The sequence below is a fragment of the Poromitra crassiceps genome (assembly GCF_964638095.1).
Source record: "Poromitra crassiceps genome assembly, chromosome: 12".
Taxonomy (NCBI): domain Eukaryota; kingdom Metazoa; phylum Chordata; class Actinopteri; order Beryciformes; family Melamphaidae; genus Poromitra; species Poromitra crassiceps.
Window position 1 is genome coordinate 23,566,509 of NC_139632.1, and position 17,805 is coordinate 23,584,313.

The 17,805-nt window shown below is 41.7% G+C and overlaps 1 protein-coding gene across 1 annotated transcript in view; it reads left to right on the top strand.

Moving 5' to 3' along the window:
- Positions 1–17,349, top strand: part of oca2 (oculocutaneous albinism II) — a gene marked incomplete at its 5' end in the record, with an annotated part of 57,422 nt that extends 40,073 nt beyond the window's left edge. Inside the window, 3 exons of the mRNA XM_083647087.1 lie at positions 1,280–1,373; positions 2,275–2,368; positions 15,764–17,349. Of these exons, the coding sequence (XP_083503213.1) occupies positions 1,280–1,373; positions 2,275–2,368; positions 15,764–15,851 (276 nt within the window). The 3' untranslated portion in view covers positions 15,852–17,349. The remainder of the gene's footprint in view (positions 1–1,279; positions 1,374–2,274; positions 2,369–15,763) is intronic.
- Positions 17,350–17,805: the final 456 nt, after the last annotated feature.

Consider the following 17,805-nt stretch of genomic DNA (forward strand, 5'->3'; position numbering starts at 1 on the left):
ACCCTTCCTTTTACTGCTACTTTGATGAGAGGAGAGCGGGAGGCGAGGCATACATATTTTGCATTAAATTATATTATAAATATCAGAGCGCAATCTCCTCTCCACTTTTGTTGTCAGCTGTCTGTTTCACTGAATAGAAGATTGTATAAAAATCGGCTTCAGGCACCAGCGTGCTCAATTAGAATGACAGCATGCAGAGGAAAAGATGTTATCCCACTGACAGAGTAAGATATTGCTTGCTCTGACAGCAGATACTTTAATAAAGGGACTATGATATGAGTGGAGGTCGAGGATTAAACCACGAGATTCTTGAAAAGCCCCCCCTTTGCCAGTGTATCTGCAGATCTTGCACGTTGAGTGCTTTCCTCTGCATGGTTTCCTATTATTTTCGGAACTTGCCCACTGGTTCAGCCTACTTAAACTGAGGATTTCAAAACAATCAGCAACTATTTTAAATTCAAGGGACAGTTTACAAGAAAGCATAAAACAATGTCCTGATAGTCACAATAGACTGAAGAAGGGGGGGGGAGAAGTCGACCCAAAGCATTAAAATTACTCCTTTAAAACAAGTGGCTGCTTTATCCATAATCCTAATCTAACCTTTCCAATCAAATTCAGGCTTTGGTATTGGCCATTATTATCACAACTGCAAAGGCTCCAATAGAGTTTTACTGTTGTTGCCATATCGAAATGAGCACTGACTGTTGTGTGGACAATGATATGGGGAAGTTGGGATTTTCAACACAATTGCTGGTGAAATATTCATTAAAATGTGCATTTTTGAACTTCATGCACCAATTTCCATGCCAACATGCAACATTATATTCCTAAACATTACCTTTGTTCTTTTTCTTACATTGTTCCTGTAGTACCCAATGAGGCCATTATGTTTTCTTACACAAAACATTTGGCTTGTATCTTGTATCCTGACATCGCATGAATTAAGATGCTGTTCTGGGTTTCCATGGTAACGATTAAACACAATCACCACTAGTTATGAAAAGTTTGAAAACCCTCTGCACAGCAGTACTGCAGGTTCCTGGGTTCTGGTTACAGCAGCAGTAACAGTCCACACAATGAAAGTATTCTATTGCACATGAAATCTTTATATTATCTCAATTCTGCATGATCTGCAATAACAATAACACATTATATTTGCAATACACTTGTCATCGAGTAAATCTGCTTGAAAGTACTCCAAGAGAAAAATCATTAAAATCAATGTATACTGGACGGTTTATGACTTTCAATGCTATTATTTCTCCCTGTGTGCTCACAGATCCCAGTTCTCATCAACCTGAGTCGAGACGCAGATGTGAACCTGCCAGTGAAGCCCCTCATCTTTGCTTTGGCCATGGGAGCCTGTCTTGGGGGTGAGTGACAGCTCTCATTAAACTTCTCCTTCCAGCCCCACATTTAGTATAGAAGAAGAGAGTCCGAAAAAGAGTCTGTGCTTTGTTTATTTTGGACCAAACACTGGAACTTTCCTGAGTTGCTTATAGACACCAGACACTCTTTAGAGTTCAGCAGCTCCCTTTGAAAGATGTGGATCTTTATAGATAGCCTCTGCCAGAGGGAGACATCATTTGCTCCAGGTAAAAGCCGTCCACACTTTGTACAGCTGTGCCTCTCCCTGGGGAGGCCAAGCGGCACATTTTGTGAAAGCAGTACACCCCACTGGTTGGCCCTCCGGCAGGTAACGACTCTGTTTGGGTGGGAAGGACACAGGAAGAGAATTGTCTTGGCATTTCAGTTCCATCAGATGCACTGGGACAGGTCCTTATTGATCAGAGATATGACACTGTCACGGCCCAACGCCAACACACTGGCAGTGAGCCGTCAGAAGCAGCAGGTTGAATATGTGCCATGGATCTCAGAGACGTTTACTTAGGAAGATTAAAATGCTGAGTGTGCAGAATGCCAATACTGCTACTATTACTACTGCTAATAACAATAACGACCATAGTAAAAACTAGAAAAAGTACAGGTAACACTTTCTATGAAGGTCATGTCTATAATGTATTATGAGCACATTCATGAGGACATTACAGTATAATGCATTTATAAGGTTTTATAAAACTCTTTATAAATATTTATAATTATGCATGGCAACTTATAACAAGGTTTATAAAATATTATAAGTGGTGGACATAATGTATTATAATAAACATCAATAATACACTATAGCACGACTTTGTCAGTAAAAAGAAACATTTTCTACGTTTCTATTATTATTATTTATTATTATTTTATCTTTTTTACTTTCTGTTAAAGGAAATGGCACATTGATCGGAGCATCAGCCAACGTTGTTTGTGCGGGGATCGCTGAACAACACGGTTACGGATTCTCCTTCATGGAGTTCTTCAGGTGAGTCTTCTCTCCACAAGAGCACTGACCTCTCAGCACTGAAATGATGATGACATATTGGACAGTAGAAACAGAAACAGTAGAAAAGAAGGTTATAAACTTAGGTCTCAAACTCTTGCACCAGAAGTTTAGTTTGAGAGGATCTGTTTGGGTAAATTAATCCTATAACATACAGTATGTGTTCTACCTGAATGAATACTTACATTCTAATGTTGCCAAAAGTGTGTGTTGAGTTCACACTGTCAGAACGTTTAGAGCGAAGCCAAAATAATTGGTGTGCAAATCCCTCAATGCAAATGCCTGAACTGCCCTGAAATCCCCTAAGTGGATTTCTGTTTGCAAGCTCCAGCATCGGAGGCCCGTGGCAGAAAGCTGCTCTCCTCTGGGAGGGAGTGCAGCAAGAGTTGTGTGGGCGCTGGCACATCAATCTGAGCACGGCCGGGCTTGGTTAGGATTACTGCCTGACCTCATTGGGATATACATGTATGGTGTACCCTTGTGTCAGTTAGGGTTACTGCCTGAACTTATTGGGATATATAGTGTACCCTTGTGTCAGTTACATGAATAGAGTACTGCAGGAATGAGTCCGGAAGACCTGGATGTTAACACTTAGGATGGGATTTTTGTATGGGAATTTTGGTTAAATGCTTGAAATAAGGTATGTGGCTAACAAAAGTTTATGAAACAGCTAACTTTAATGAAACACCTAACTTTGTGTTCAGCAAGATAATCTTCACAAATGAGGACCCCTTGTAGGATTTTCAAAGCATAAATGCGTTTCTTTTTTTAAATGGGAGCAGAGGATGGGCAGTGAAGGTATGGTCAGTGTGGCAAGGAGACAAGATAACCACAAGGGACCTTTGGCTTTGCCAGGAAAGGGAGGGAGAACATGTTTGACATTTGCACAGTTCCTCATTTATTTCTAGCTTCCTCTCTCCTCACACTGCCTCAAAGTGCCAATTACCATCAAAGCGTATAAGAATGGCAGCGCACTCTCTTCCACTGTAGTTGTGCTACAGTCATTACAGGTACTACACATTATGCATGCAGCACTGCCTGTAATTGGCTATCTGTGGCAATGGTCACAGCTGTACAGAGGTACAGGTAAGAGGAGAGAAGACTTTTTGCAATGCCAGACTAGCGCTGTATGAGGTGTTTAAATGAAAGACCCTGATGATCTCACAGGGACTTGAATGTCTTTCTGATAGGCCATCACACAGGAACATGAGAAGCCTCAAATAGCTCAGCAGTTGGGTGTTATGGTCTCTGATGCGCCCTTCATACCGCTGAGCCTTGATGATCATCCTCTCCCAAAGCCATTAACCTGGGATGCGCGGTACCTTGGTATTGAATCTGGAGGCGACCATTTCACCCTTTTTTTCTGTTGTTACACTTCTATTTCATCTTTCACTAAGATGTTTTCCTGCAGGTCAGCCTTGCATCATCCCCTCTCGACCCAGCTAAATGACAGGGCATCAACAGGCTAAGCAGACTCACCATAACATACCGTACCAATCCTCTCTCTGTGAAGCACATCACAGGACTGATAACTGCACTCAGTGCACTGCCCTGCGTTTTGGTGTCGTTTTTTCCTCCTGGGGTTTGTCATTCACTGAGCATTGTCTGCCAGGTAAACAAACGGGCGCCAAACAAAATGGCATTAAACAATGTAAAGTGAATGTAGGGAGAGAGAATATTATTATTCAGTTCTTCTCTGCACCTTATGCTGCCATTCTTTGTCCTGTGGGCTTCTCTCACCCATTCAAATGGTCCACTGCACTGCAGGTGTGGTGCCTTCATTTGCAAGGAAACAAGCACAACATGCACAGCAATCAGTGATAAACGCTTAGATAACCACAGAAAATATATTCTATATATTTTTGCAGGTACAAAGTATATGTTCTATATTGCTTTTCACCTTTGTACAGCGCAACCCGTGCTCCTTTGGGTTTATCTGAAGAGAGACTTTGAGATGACATCTGGACTTTGAAAGAGTTTCCATCATAATGCAATTAAAGCAATGTGTGGGATCACGATGTACACAGGGATTTATTTTAGCCAAGGTGAACCTTGTCCCTCTCTATCGTGTATTGTGACAACCTTTTCATCTACCCTCTGTCCCTCCATGCTGTGCATGATGTGGAAATGGGGATTGCTCAGCAGAAGCACATTCACTTGTCTAGAGGTGACCTAAGCTTGTCTGCTTATGATAACAGTTTAGAGATTACTGACTCCATCCATCCTCCAAGAGGACATTCACTACAGAAAGATACAATCACAACGGCCTAAAGTTAATGGACTATTTAAAATACTTAGCCTTGTGACACCATCATATTTCCCATACTTTTTGGATGACCGTAACACTATCATGCTATATGAAACTTGCAGCAACTCAGCAGCCACTACAGATCGATAATACAGCACGACACAGGTGTAATTATATACAGTACTGAATGCCACATTGCTGTCTAACTCTGGAGTCTTTTTTTGAACCATTGATTCTTTACCCTCTGAGAGAGTTTTAGTGCTCTGACATTTTCTGTTCAGTAGCATCACTTAGCAGGGATACAATCATCCACTCTAACAGACTGTGGCTATGGCTTTTACACTATCATTAAGAAGCCAACACAGTGAAGTCGATGACAATTATCACTCAATCTATTTTCAATTCAGCTGTATAATAGCATTGTATGCATGCAAAATACATCATGTTAGCTTGTCAGAGACTTGTAATATGTGATTTTCATAGGAAACAGGCTTTTTAGTCTTTCTGCTGATTATTACCAATGTCAGCCTCCAGCCTTCCGGATGCAGCCAAAGTAGAAACGGGACACTGTAATTAAGTGCCAAAAAGCCTTTAGATGAATGGTGGATTTTTCCAAGGAGAAATCAGTGGGGGAAAGAAAGCCTTTTCCAGAATGACAAAAAGAAGAGATGAGAAGCACCTTAGATACAAAAGGTGAACATTTATTCCAGCTGAATAAGTGCAAATCAACAAAAGTGCCTGAAACAGCAAAAGAAAGGCGTATATATTACATGCAGTGAAATGTACAAGGTACACTAGAAATAGGAAAAGGAGAAACATGATGTCAGAAACACCTGAGAGTGAGTGGAGCAGCCCAGATCTCTATACATACTGTTGCAGTGCCCGTTCCCCAGTTTGAAGTCGATCGGACAGACAGTCCTGGAGATACATGAAAGCCATGATCTTCTTAGTCGAATTGCACAAAACTCAACACTGCAATGTCTCGGCTACCCAGAAGCGCACCTGCCAACTTTGAAGTCGATCGGACAAACGGTTCTCGAGATAAACTGCTTTTTGTTTTGCCAGTAGGTGGCGCTATGACTATGCATGTGTCCAAATTGCATGAAAAGCGGCATCGCACTCGTCGGGTTCCGAGCAGCGCACTCCCAAAGTTTGAAGCTGTTGCAAACTTTTCAGAAATGTTTTTGAATGTCCTAAGAGTCGTTTTGTGATCAATAGGGCAGGAAACCTTTGAAAAGGTCACATTCTTATTATCCTCTGTGGTGCAGATAAATATCCAGAGGCAGACCTGAGCCAAGCTTGGTTTCAGACATCTCAGATCCTTTTGCTATTCGTTTTGTGGTACAATTTTGATGGAAGTTATACAGTGTATTGTTTATTCCTCCCTGATTAAACCTTTTTTGTGTAATGGCAATGGTTTGTCTATGGTAATCTACCAAGGACCCTACCAATCCCCCCCCCCCCCCCACTACCCCCTGAACACAGTTGAATCCCCCTGACATCCCCCTCTTCCCCCCAATCAAGCATCACTTACAGTAACAGCAGCTGGACTACACTTGTTACATTAAATATTATAGCTGATACTTCTTCCAGAACTTTCTACTCCATTAGATTACTCTTGTTAACTACATTGCTCACTGCTTGGACTGTAAATTAATATTTAATGCCTAGTAAACACTCCTCCTGTTCGTGTATATATTGCACTTGCAATGTTGTGATTTTGTCTTTTAGATCTTTTTCCTATTTTCTTTTATCTTTGAATATTGATATGAGCGCTATGCTGCATACTTACACTAAGACAAATTCCTCATCTTGCATATTGTGGCAATAAAAGTGATACTGAATATAGAAACAGATAAAGCAGAGTAATAGCTCACACACAAATATCAGACGTGCGCGTTTGTGCACACACACGCAGGTACGCACACATGCAGGCATGCAAGCGCGCGTGCACACACGTTTATATAAGGACCTCTGACCTTTTCGTATGCTTATCTCAGCTTCTCCACACTTGAAGTGTCTCAATAAATGGGGTGTTCTGAATAGGTCATCTTTAAATGGGGCTTTTAAATGGCTTCTAATTTAGCACACAGTGCTTTTTGTCTTTTTAAATAGACAATTTTCTCTCACCTTCAGGACACTGATTCTGCAGTGTGCATGTGTGGGCATGGCTGGTTTTTGTGTGTGGCAAAGATGTGTTTTGTCTGTCCATTTTTGATTTTAGTAGTTGATCAGATGATCTCATTTTTTCCATTGTTTCAGAGACAAAGACATCAATCAATCAATCAAACAATCAATCAATCAATCAATCCTAGTCAAGTCTTTACTGTTCATTATCTGATTAAACAAAACCCAGAATAACCAAGATTTGTTTACAATAACAACAATATAACATTGAATATATTGAGTATCAATGAACTCAAATGAGAGGCATATTTCTGCTGGCATTACACTTTTTTGTAGGCTATTATATTTTATTTCCTATATCACACATGTACATTGTCAATTTAATGCTTTATTTTACAAAGTAGTTTGAACTACTTTTTCTGTGTAGCTTGTAGTTTCCTAAACTACATTTCTTTCAGAGGATCAGTGGATACTCATTGCTCCATCTCCTCTACTTGCCCTCTCAAACCTCCTTATCTGTGTCAGAGACTGGGAGAAAACAGATCTTTGGCCCTCAGACCAGCCATGTGTCCAAGTAGGACATGGTAGACATCCAAATGACAAATCTGAGTTCTGGAGTCATCTGCTGTGCTGACACATTTTATATTGATGATACTGATTTAGTAATGAACGCTGAAAATGTGGCGGGAAACAGCCTGGCCTATGCTATAATTAATCATTTTCATTTTCATTTTCATTGTTATTGCTGTCACTTTTTTTTGCCATCAGCAGAGTTGTGTCTGACTTTCAGAGTGACCTAGTAAATAATTTTGTAACATCTCATTGTTGGTTGAGTCTGTCTCGATCAAATCCTCTGGGTAACGGGTTGCTTATAGCAGACTGGACTTCAGCTGAACATGAGTTCAAGCCCCTGTGTCAGTAACCTTCTGCTCTGCTGAAGTGCCGTTTAGCAACACACTGAATCCTTACAACCTCCAGTATTGTTCTGCAGCTCTGACCTTACTGTGGACAGGGAGCGAGTAGAAAGAGAATTTACCCACAGGGATAATGAAGTATCAATTACGGTAGTTTTACTGGCTAAGCAAGTTTGCACACACAAGGAATTTGACTTGGTGGCTTGTTCAAAACACTATAAAACAAACTATAAAAGAAGTAGTATACATGTAAAAAAAAAAAATGAAACTCACCAACATGAAATTACATTTCCCTGTTACATCCCACCTATCGTTATTTTGCATCCGGTCTTTTTATCTCACACAGGAGAGCTGGCCTCTGAAAAAAGGCAATTGCATAGAAGACACCTGTTTATACATGCATACCAGGCCAGCTGCATACAGACAGCAGATTGCTTCGGCCTCTAGTGCTGCTGTTCAACTTGCTTATCTTGAAGTGTGGTTAACACGTCGTCCATTGAGGGAATTCAGAGCATGACAGTAATGCTTAGATACTTGAAGCTTGTCCCTGTCAGCAAATTACCAGTCACTTTGATCATGTCGACCTGCAGGAAATCTCTGAGCAGTGTACTATAGTACCCAGACATGGCGCTTTTGGCTGGATTAAAAATAAATTTATATACACAAAATCTCAGCATATTGTGTTTGTATACCGGTAACATTAACCCGAAATGTTAATGTTAATTTCTGTGAGATTGTATCTTTAATGTCCATTCACTGACCTGCTCATGCTCCTTTTACTTTTAATAATCCATCACTGATGAAGTGTGGATGGTTTGCATCCTGTGGCTGTGTGGTCTGGCTAATCCGTTTGATCTGTTTGCTCCTTCAGTTTGTTAATGGCAGCTTGGATCGCTAATCTCACTAGAGCTCACTTCCGTTCTGTTATGCATTCAAAAAAGGCCGTCTGCTTTACCAGGTTTTACAGTCTTTACATATGGGTTGCTTTCACCTGGCCCATTTTGCATGCCAGATCGTATTCAAACTGGATGCTTACGAGGAGGGACACAAATTCTCTGCAGATGGAAGCTGTGATATCAAGTGTGACAAGAAATGACATCATGCAGCACCCACAGCCTTATCAAACATTATGCTTGGTTCACACCATTAGACATCTCAGAAGCAGCGCTGAAGAAGTGCTTCATGGAAGCTTCAAGCAGGAGCCTTGCCATTCACACCAGAATCACACTGTTTTGTCCACGCCTCGCTCTGTTTTGCCCCCACTCACAACTTGCATTGACTTCATGCCTGGCTGCTCGCATGCAGCACGCTGCACGCTTGAAAAATAGACCAAAAGCTGAAACTGTCGCTGCCTGCAGCACGCGTTCAGCGTCGCTTCAGCGTGGCGTGCGGCTAGTGTGATCGGTCTCGCCTGTTAACAAGGACGCTGAAATGAAACTGCCACCGCGCTGCATTGCTTCAGCGTTGCTTCAGCGTAGCTTCGCCGTATGGTGTGTTCGGGCTGTTATGCATGAAGGGCACTGGGAAGAAGTTGCTCCGGGCAGTTACCTCCATTTGTCTGATGTAGACTATCTTTGCCCGATGTGCCTTGAATCGCACATTTTTAGGCTAAGTTAACACAATCCAAATCTCTTGAGAGGCTTGAGCAGTAGCGGAGCGTACACCGGGGCAGATGGGCCCACTCGTCAGGGGGGCCCATCAACAACAACAAAAAAAAATTGCAGGCCAGGCCAGGCCAGGCCACCGGGCCCGGCTGGCAACCTGTGTTTTTCTTTTTCTTCTTCAGAACAAGCTTGTCTGTAAAGTGGCTTCACTGTAGGCTTTCTTGGACATAATATTACTTGGCTCAATGAGTGACAAATTGTGTTTTCGGATATAGGGGCTATCAGCTATTTTACAGTTGTGACTTAAAATGACTATTTAATAAAGTCAGTGGTGTGAGTGTGAGAGGAATTCAATCAATAGACAATAACATTGGTGTGTTTAAAATGAGATATTCCACTAAATATGGCTAAAACCGATTATTGTAATGCTCTACTTACTGGTGTTCCAAAAAAAGTTATTAATAAATTGAGATTGGTTCAAAATGCAGCAGCCAGAATACTCACAAACACTAAGAAATGTGATCATTACTCCTGTTTTAAAATCATTACACTGGCTGCCGGTTGATTTTAGAATTGATTTTAAGGTGCTCTTATTGGTTCTTAAAGTCATGCATGGACTTGCCCCTGTCTATTTTAATGACCTCGTATCTAAATATGTTCCTGTCAGAGCCCTGAGGTCCGCAGATTCCCTCCAATTATGTATTCCACTGTGTAGAACTAAAACATATGGAGAGGCTGCTTTTAGTTCCTATGCCCCTAGAGTCTAGACTGTGGAATAACCTTCCTTTAGAAATCAGACATTCTTCTTCAGTTGATATTTTTAAGAAAAATCTGAAGACCTACCTCTATAAAAGGGCATTCTGTTAGGAACCATTATTTTCACTTATTTTAATTTGTACCATATTTCCCGTCATTAATTTTTATGCTTTTATGCTTTTCTCATTTTACCACTAACATGTTTTTTGTTTTGTGTGTTTTGCTGACATTTTATTTAACTATTTTATCTTTCTGTAAAGCACATTTTATGTTTGTATGCATTTTATGTTTCAAATGTGCTATATAAATAAAGTTTATTATTATTATTATTATTATTATTATTATTATTATTATTATTATTATTGCTATCTTGCCTGCGTCTTATGCTATCGTCTGCCTCCACCATCCAGTTTTGCGCTGGGGGATCTAAGCGCAGACACAGGTGTAGGCGTGGCCCAGCCATGTCCGTGGGCCTCTAGCCTATCATCTGCTCTGTTGAAGATACCATCGCTATGTTCCGAGCGTAAACAGAGGTTTGGGCGTTGCCCGTGCCAAAATAGGCATTCCAGCGCAATGTGTTAGAAAAAGGGGCCTTGGGTGCTCTCAATTTTAACGCCACCAAATAGCTGGTCTTAGCGCAAAAAAGCCCACTACGCCAGGCATACGCCTGAGTGCAGACAGTATTCTCCGCACAGTGCAGGAAATCCTTGCTTGGCCTTGGATACATTCTCTCTCCAACCTCGCGCATGGACACACTCCCTCCTCAGAATGCCACTTTGATTTTCAACTATAGCCTACACTGCAGAAAAAACACACCTTGATACACTGCAGAAAAAACACACCTTGATTTAAAAATTTGTTGTTTGTTTGTCATGGTTTTGTGCCAAAAAGTGATTTGCGTTTTGAATTGGATTACCAGGAAAACGAGGGTCTGGCAGGGCGGGAGTCTGTGTGTAGCCCGGGGAGGGGTGCTTTTAAGTGTGGGGTGCACAGGTTCGGCTAGTGTGCCGTCCTGGAGGCGATATTTTTTTCCAGATGATGGCGAAGGCTGGAGGCACCCTCTCTGCCTGTGATTGGCCTAGCGTCAAACGTTCATCCAATCACATTCGCTTGGCTATCCTGCGTCTCTTTCTACAGTCTGTGGTCAGACAGACAGCAGTTTCGCTTGCTAGCATGCATGAAAGACGCCACTGTGTGTTTATGTTTTTGATATAGTCTGGTCTCTGGTTTATAATGCTGCCGCTACTCTTGGCAGTGCACGTATGTAGCCTACAGACAAATAAAAAAGAAAAGATAAAAGATTAATGAGAATTGATCAAGGGTTATATAAAAACAGTGTCAATGCCCATTTACTCATTCTAACACAAGAGTGACATGTATTTGAATTTAAATTATGTATCGGTATGTGGTGTTTGCCCAGCCGTTCATTGGGAAATGCAGCTTTATGGAGTGGGATCACGTGGAGATGGTCTTCAGAAACTTTGATGAGATTGACAGTAAGTAAACATCGTTTCAGATACATCATGTAGTTGTGGAAAAGTGTGTGAGTTTGGAAGAGGAGTGCACCACTAGGTGGAGACATGCATCCATAGCAGTGTTGATTTCGTAGACGAAAACTATGAGGAAAAATGTTAGTCGACTACCTATTTTCACTGGTGAAAACTTGACTAAATGTTAGGGAGGGACGAATTGGGAAGAGATCCAATCAGAAGAGAAGAAGACGTTAAACATCTGTCTGTATTGCACATTCAAACCTTAAAACAATTCCAGAATAACAGATTAATATATCTTTACAATAAGTTTGGAAATTCTAATGAATAGTTACGGTTTTCTTTGACTAAGATGAGATGAAAATACTTAGACACTTAGTCGACGAAAACTTGACTAAATAAAATCAGGATGAGGTTGACTAAATATGATAAGAGTTTGAGAGAAAGTGGATTATAGCTCACTCAGATAAACATGTGAATGTTGTGTGATATGCAAAGGTTGTTGGTTCAATCCCAGCCTCAGGCAATTTCTTAAAAAGTACTCACATTATAAGCTGCAGCAGTGATCCTTCTTTATCACCACCAGTAGTTTGAACACTGATAGAAATAAGCTGATGAAGGAGACTAGTCAGTCCCTGACTCTAGCTCAGATCACTGGTACAAATCTCACCTGTCTCACTCTTTATGCTCTGTGTTATTGTCAGTGTGAATACAGTGTGTAGAAATCAGAAGCTTAACTCCCAACAGCTCATAGCTCAGTAGGCAGAGCGCCTGTGTCACTGTCTCTGTCTGACAGGTAGACTGTTGGTTCGATTCCCGATGGAGGAGACATACTGTATTACAGCACTGCCCTGTCTTTAACATCACCAGCGTAGCACCTCCTACACGCAGATACACAGATCCACAGAAATGGACACTGTGGACAGACTGCAAAGAGATCCAGACGTCATATACTGAGTCTAGAGCAGTTTTTCAAAACGTGATTTTTACACCTGGTTCAGCTCTCTGTGGTTTTCTGTCTCATAACCCTCAGCTCATGTCTCTGCAGAGGTCGGGGGGGGAGAACATCCCCCCCTTAGCTCCAGGCAGTGCCAGCTGAACGGGATTAGAACCCACAACCTCTGGCCCCGGTGTCTCTGTGTGTATTATTCCTTCACACCACCAACTGCCCTTCACACTCACAGCTCTTCTCCGGGCGCTCTTGTCTCTTCCCTCTGCCTGTCACCATTCAAAACTGACTGAGGCTCGAACCCACGACCGCAAAAGTGGCTGAGGTCTCAATATTGCCGGGCAGCAAGCCTACTCTCTGTGCCACCAAGTCAGACTGATTGAATGAGGTTTTCTCAGGCCTTTAAATGACTCTTTCCTCTGGCTGTCAAAACTGACTGAGGATCGAACCCACACCCTCAAAAGTCACTGAGGCTCAAACCCACAAGCTCCAAACTGCTAGACAGCAATCCAACTCTCTGAGCTAGTGGGTCATAGTGATTAAGACTAGAAGGTTAAAGTATAGTCTTTATGCATCTTAAAATATGTTTTGAAGGGACCTTTTAAGTTTAATAGTATTTGAATTATGTTAATATGATGTGAGTTTCTATTCGCCTTGCACAGAAAACCTTTTACTTTATACTTGAGTACATTTCAGACCCTGTACTTTTTTCCTTTTACTTGAGTAATTAAAGCAGCTACGAGCAACTTTTTCGATTGTTATTAAACAGTATAAATTTAATATCAATGCATCACATCTTACCTCTAATAGTCGACGAGACCAATGCAGAGTAGTCTCGCTTGAACCCAGAGTGAATCGGCCAGTGTTAGTCTGTCTGTGGCCAGGGCAGATCAGGAAGTGAAATGAAACGGTTTGCAGCAGCCACTTCGGCCATAACCACAAAATAACTTCCAAAAAACCTGTTAGAATATAACGAGAGATGTTCCCGAGAGTATGCGTGGCGTTCACATTGTTTATGTTATGTTGCTAGGCAGCGCAAACGGGGTAGGCAGGCAGCTGCGTTTCACTTCCGCGTTTCACTTCCGGGTGTAGCCGGTCCGGCGGTAGGAGAGAGAGAGAGAGAGAGCCCCCTGTTGACGCGAGTTTAGACAGACACAGACTTAATAATCACCTAAGGGAGCAATCTCCGATTGACACGGCTTTGGTCTCAGCTACTATTATAGGTAAGATGTGATGCATCAATATTGTAATTATACTGTTTAATAACAATCGAAAAAGTTGCTCGTAGCTGCTTTAAGTTGAATCAGTACTTCTGCTTTACCAGTCTTTTTTTTACGCAAATAACTGTACTTCTACTTAATCAGAGCAACAATGTGATTACATTTGGAATGACAAGAAAAAATTACACGTCTGTGCAATAGGCTAAGTAGGCCGAAATAACTCAGATATAGGGTTTGCTATTGTAACGTTCCATATAATGAAGTCTCATGCTTGTTGATTTAATTATTGTTTTGCACCTGCTGCTCACGTTTGAGATACTTCTGGCTCGCCTGGAAAGAAGGTGGGAGCACCCGAGTACAGTCAGCCAATCAGAGGCAGAGAGGGGCATGTCATGCCTTCGCCATCATGGGAAAAAAAATATTCGGTCCTGGAGGGGGGTCTCCCCGGAGAAGGTGTGAGCTGGGCCGGGGAGGCAGGCAGGGTGGGTCGGTGCACAGGGTGGATAGAGGCACTGAGGCAGCGCTGTGCGCGGTCCCGCAGAGCGAAATCAGTTTCTGGCAGCAAATCACTTTTTGACACAACACCGGCCAGTAGGCTATACAGTAACCTCTCTCCCTGCAATTTCACCATGCAACAATAGCTTAACCCGAGTGGACAATTCTGGTATAGGCTATTGAAATAGGCTAGAATTAAAATCTCACACATCCCTACCCTATTAAAGAAACAAATATCTTTAAATGTGTATGTTATAGCCTATATGAACGAAACAACTAATTACAGTAAGCGCGCGCTTTGGGACATGGTGATATTCACTGCGTAACTGCGTGGCGGCCCTTTGGTGTGTTTCAAATGGATCGTTCCATCAGCATCAATTTTCGTTATGAATCCGAACTGGTTCATCCTCCAACTGAGCAAGAAAGAAGCTGCTGTCACAGACAGGTGGTGACGCTGTGGCTTTTTAAGGGGAGTGATCTGACACTTGTGAATACTGTTTTGGGCATAAACACGCCTATATGAGGTTTGCGCCGAGATGACGTGAAGGGCAGCGGGCCGACACGCCCACAATTAGGGCTTTGTGCGGTGCTATTCCAGCGTAAAACGGGCGCTAACGCCTATCTTCACCATTGCGAAGATAGGGCCCTTAATGTCAAGTATAATCACAATGTTGAAAACTATCTTCTTTGACGACATGTTGACCAACTCGATGTATGCGGTATGCAGGCGAAACCAACGAAAGCAACGCAATCTTAAAGCAGTTTTTCAGCTCTTTACAGCAGACCAAGCGATCCGAAATATCCTGTTTGAGAGCTTGTTTCCTTTCTAGAATGGTGCAACAAAAGCGAGGTCAAAAGGCAGGAGATGCCACACTGATAGTACCGGGGGAGATTAGCGCTCACACAGTTGTAATTACACTGCTAACACTTATTCCAGATGGATGTTGTACGATCACGCAGATAAAGGACTTTCCACATGTCACTCTTGGGGAACGGGATCAGCAGGAAAGCTGCTTACGCACCGCAGTGCAAGTCTGCCTTTCATAATACCATTTCAATAACTGGGCTTATGCCTGCATGCTGTGGCACAAAAGTAGTAATCACATGATCACACTTCTTTATGCTGGGATGTGTATGACAAGTTGTTACATTTACAGTATCTTCAGATTGTGCTCAGATTGTGCATTTTATTGAATATTGTTAGATTTAAATAAATAAATATATATCTTTTTTATATTAAGAATGATTGGAGAACAAAAAATATATACTACAAATACACTATAATACAACTTTGAACAAGATCCTTTTTGGGTAAAATGTTATTATATAAAATGTTCTCTATTTGAAGAGCCACTTGAACCTCTGAAGTCACTAGCATAATTACTGGTTCATCATTGTGGGTCCTCAGTGGTTCTTTGAATGTTCTCAACTCTGGCAGATATTTTAAACGGAGTGTCTATTTTAAATGCCCATGTAATGTACTGTACTACCGGAAAGAAACTGTTCCACAGTTGAATGATCTTGCAGGTCATAACATTGTTCTTAGGATGTTATTGTTCTCTTTCCTCTCACAGGCTGGGCTTCCCCATGATGATAATGACGTGCATGATAGGCATGTGCTACCTGCTGGCCACACACATCGGACTGGGCTGGAACATGTGATCTACAACTGCTGTGCAGAGCCAAAGAGACTGTTATTGCGTGTGTGTGTGTGTGTGTGTGTGTGTGTGTGTGTGTGTGTGTGTGTGTGTGTGTGTGTGTGTGTGTGCGCGTGCGTGTGTGCGCGTGTGTGCGTGTGTGTGTGCGTGTGTGTGCATGCACGTGCGCACGTGCGTGTTTGCGTGTGCACTCGTGTTTCACCAGCTTGGAGCCATGGCGCCTCGGCCTCCACTCTCACTTCCTTGTACAGCAGGGGGGAGGAGCCTAGCCACACACATCTAGGTGCACCTCACCTGAGGTGCACACATCTCACATCAAACACACCGCTTAAAAATAACATTTTTACAGTAAGTAACATTGGAACAACAGTGACAAAGATGTGTGGCGACCATCATGCCAGAGCAAGAGCAGGGACATGAAATTATAATTGCTGTGTGCAGGTTTTAGAACCAAACATCAAAACAATGACGGGAAAAAGTATGATACGTGTAAATTGAACCCTTATGGCTGGTCCCATGTCCACCCATTGAGTTATCGACTTCCTCAAAACTGGACTAAACCTTCTATCAAAAAACACCTTAAGGGAAGGAAACTAATGGCCCCACTCCACAATGCTCTCCATTGTGCTACTGCCTCTGGGGTTATAATCGGTGTAACTGATTCCAGCTATCGCCCATGAGGTCAGGCTATACGTGCGGGCTGTTTACAGCAACTAATTTGCTAAAGGAGCTACAGTATTCAATTGATTTGCTTTTAGAAACATTTAGACGAAAGATCATGATTAGTTCTGGTCAAACATTCCACCCAGACATATATTTATACGCTGAAGGTACCACATTAGAGCTCAACAGTGACCGCCCACTTTTTCGCAGCTCCAGTTCTATAAGAGAATTCCTCATTCATTTTCTTCATAGATTTTTTGAGAAAGAAATCCTTATATAAAGAGTGGAATCAAGCCAACCAGCTCGCAGATGAATCGTGAGTGCTCCAAGTGACATGTTTTATGGTCACTCACGATTCAGTAGCTGGCTGGTTGGCTTGGTTCCAGCCTTAAAACTCTATATAAGGATTTTTCAAAACGTATGGAGAAAATAAATGGGGAATTCTCCAAAGGAACTGGCGGAGCTGCGAAGATGTGGGCGGTCACTGTAAGCCTCTATACCCCATGAAAGGGATTTTATAATGGTAAATGCCGATTGTAATGAAATGTGTTTTTGTTTGTCAGATGCCCAAACAACATCAATGCCCTGTCATTTAATTTGAAAGACGTGCAGCAACAATCAAATGGAAAACCATGGATTATTGATTAAGTGAAGTAGAGATGTAGAATGTTATCAAAACGTTGTATACTACCATATGTACTGTGTACACAGTAATCTGATATTAACTCAGTGATTTTTCAGTTAACCGTATTTAATCGAGGAAAAGTTCAGTTATGTTAATGCCCTTACATGGAATGGGCAACATGATATCTCCCGTCTTTATTGTACAGCCCCACAAACCAAACATACTGTATTTATCTGATGGTTGAAACTTTCATAAGACAGAGAAGATCATCATGAACAATAAAACATTTATATTTCTGGATTTTATCTGGATGAGTGTGATATGTCTTATTCTTAATTAACAGATTAGATATAGCAATGTGATGATGAGAGTGGGTAAATGTATGTACACATTAAAAGGAAAAATCCCCCCTTAAACACTTAAAAAGAAACAGCTATTGGCAATACAGATTCCTGGTGCCATTGTGTTGTTAGGTGGTATATATTTCTTATTTCTGTGGATAACTGGCCAAACATATGGACCATTTCATGTCATGTTGAGATTTTTCCAGTGTAGCGATATATATATATATAGAGTTTGATGGCAGAACGTTATTCCACTATCTAAACTGTCTAAATGTCAGGTTTTGGCACCGGTGTAATGTAACAAAGTACAGGTATCTGTACTTTAC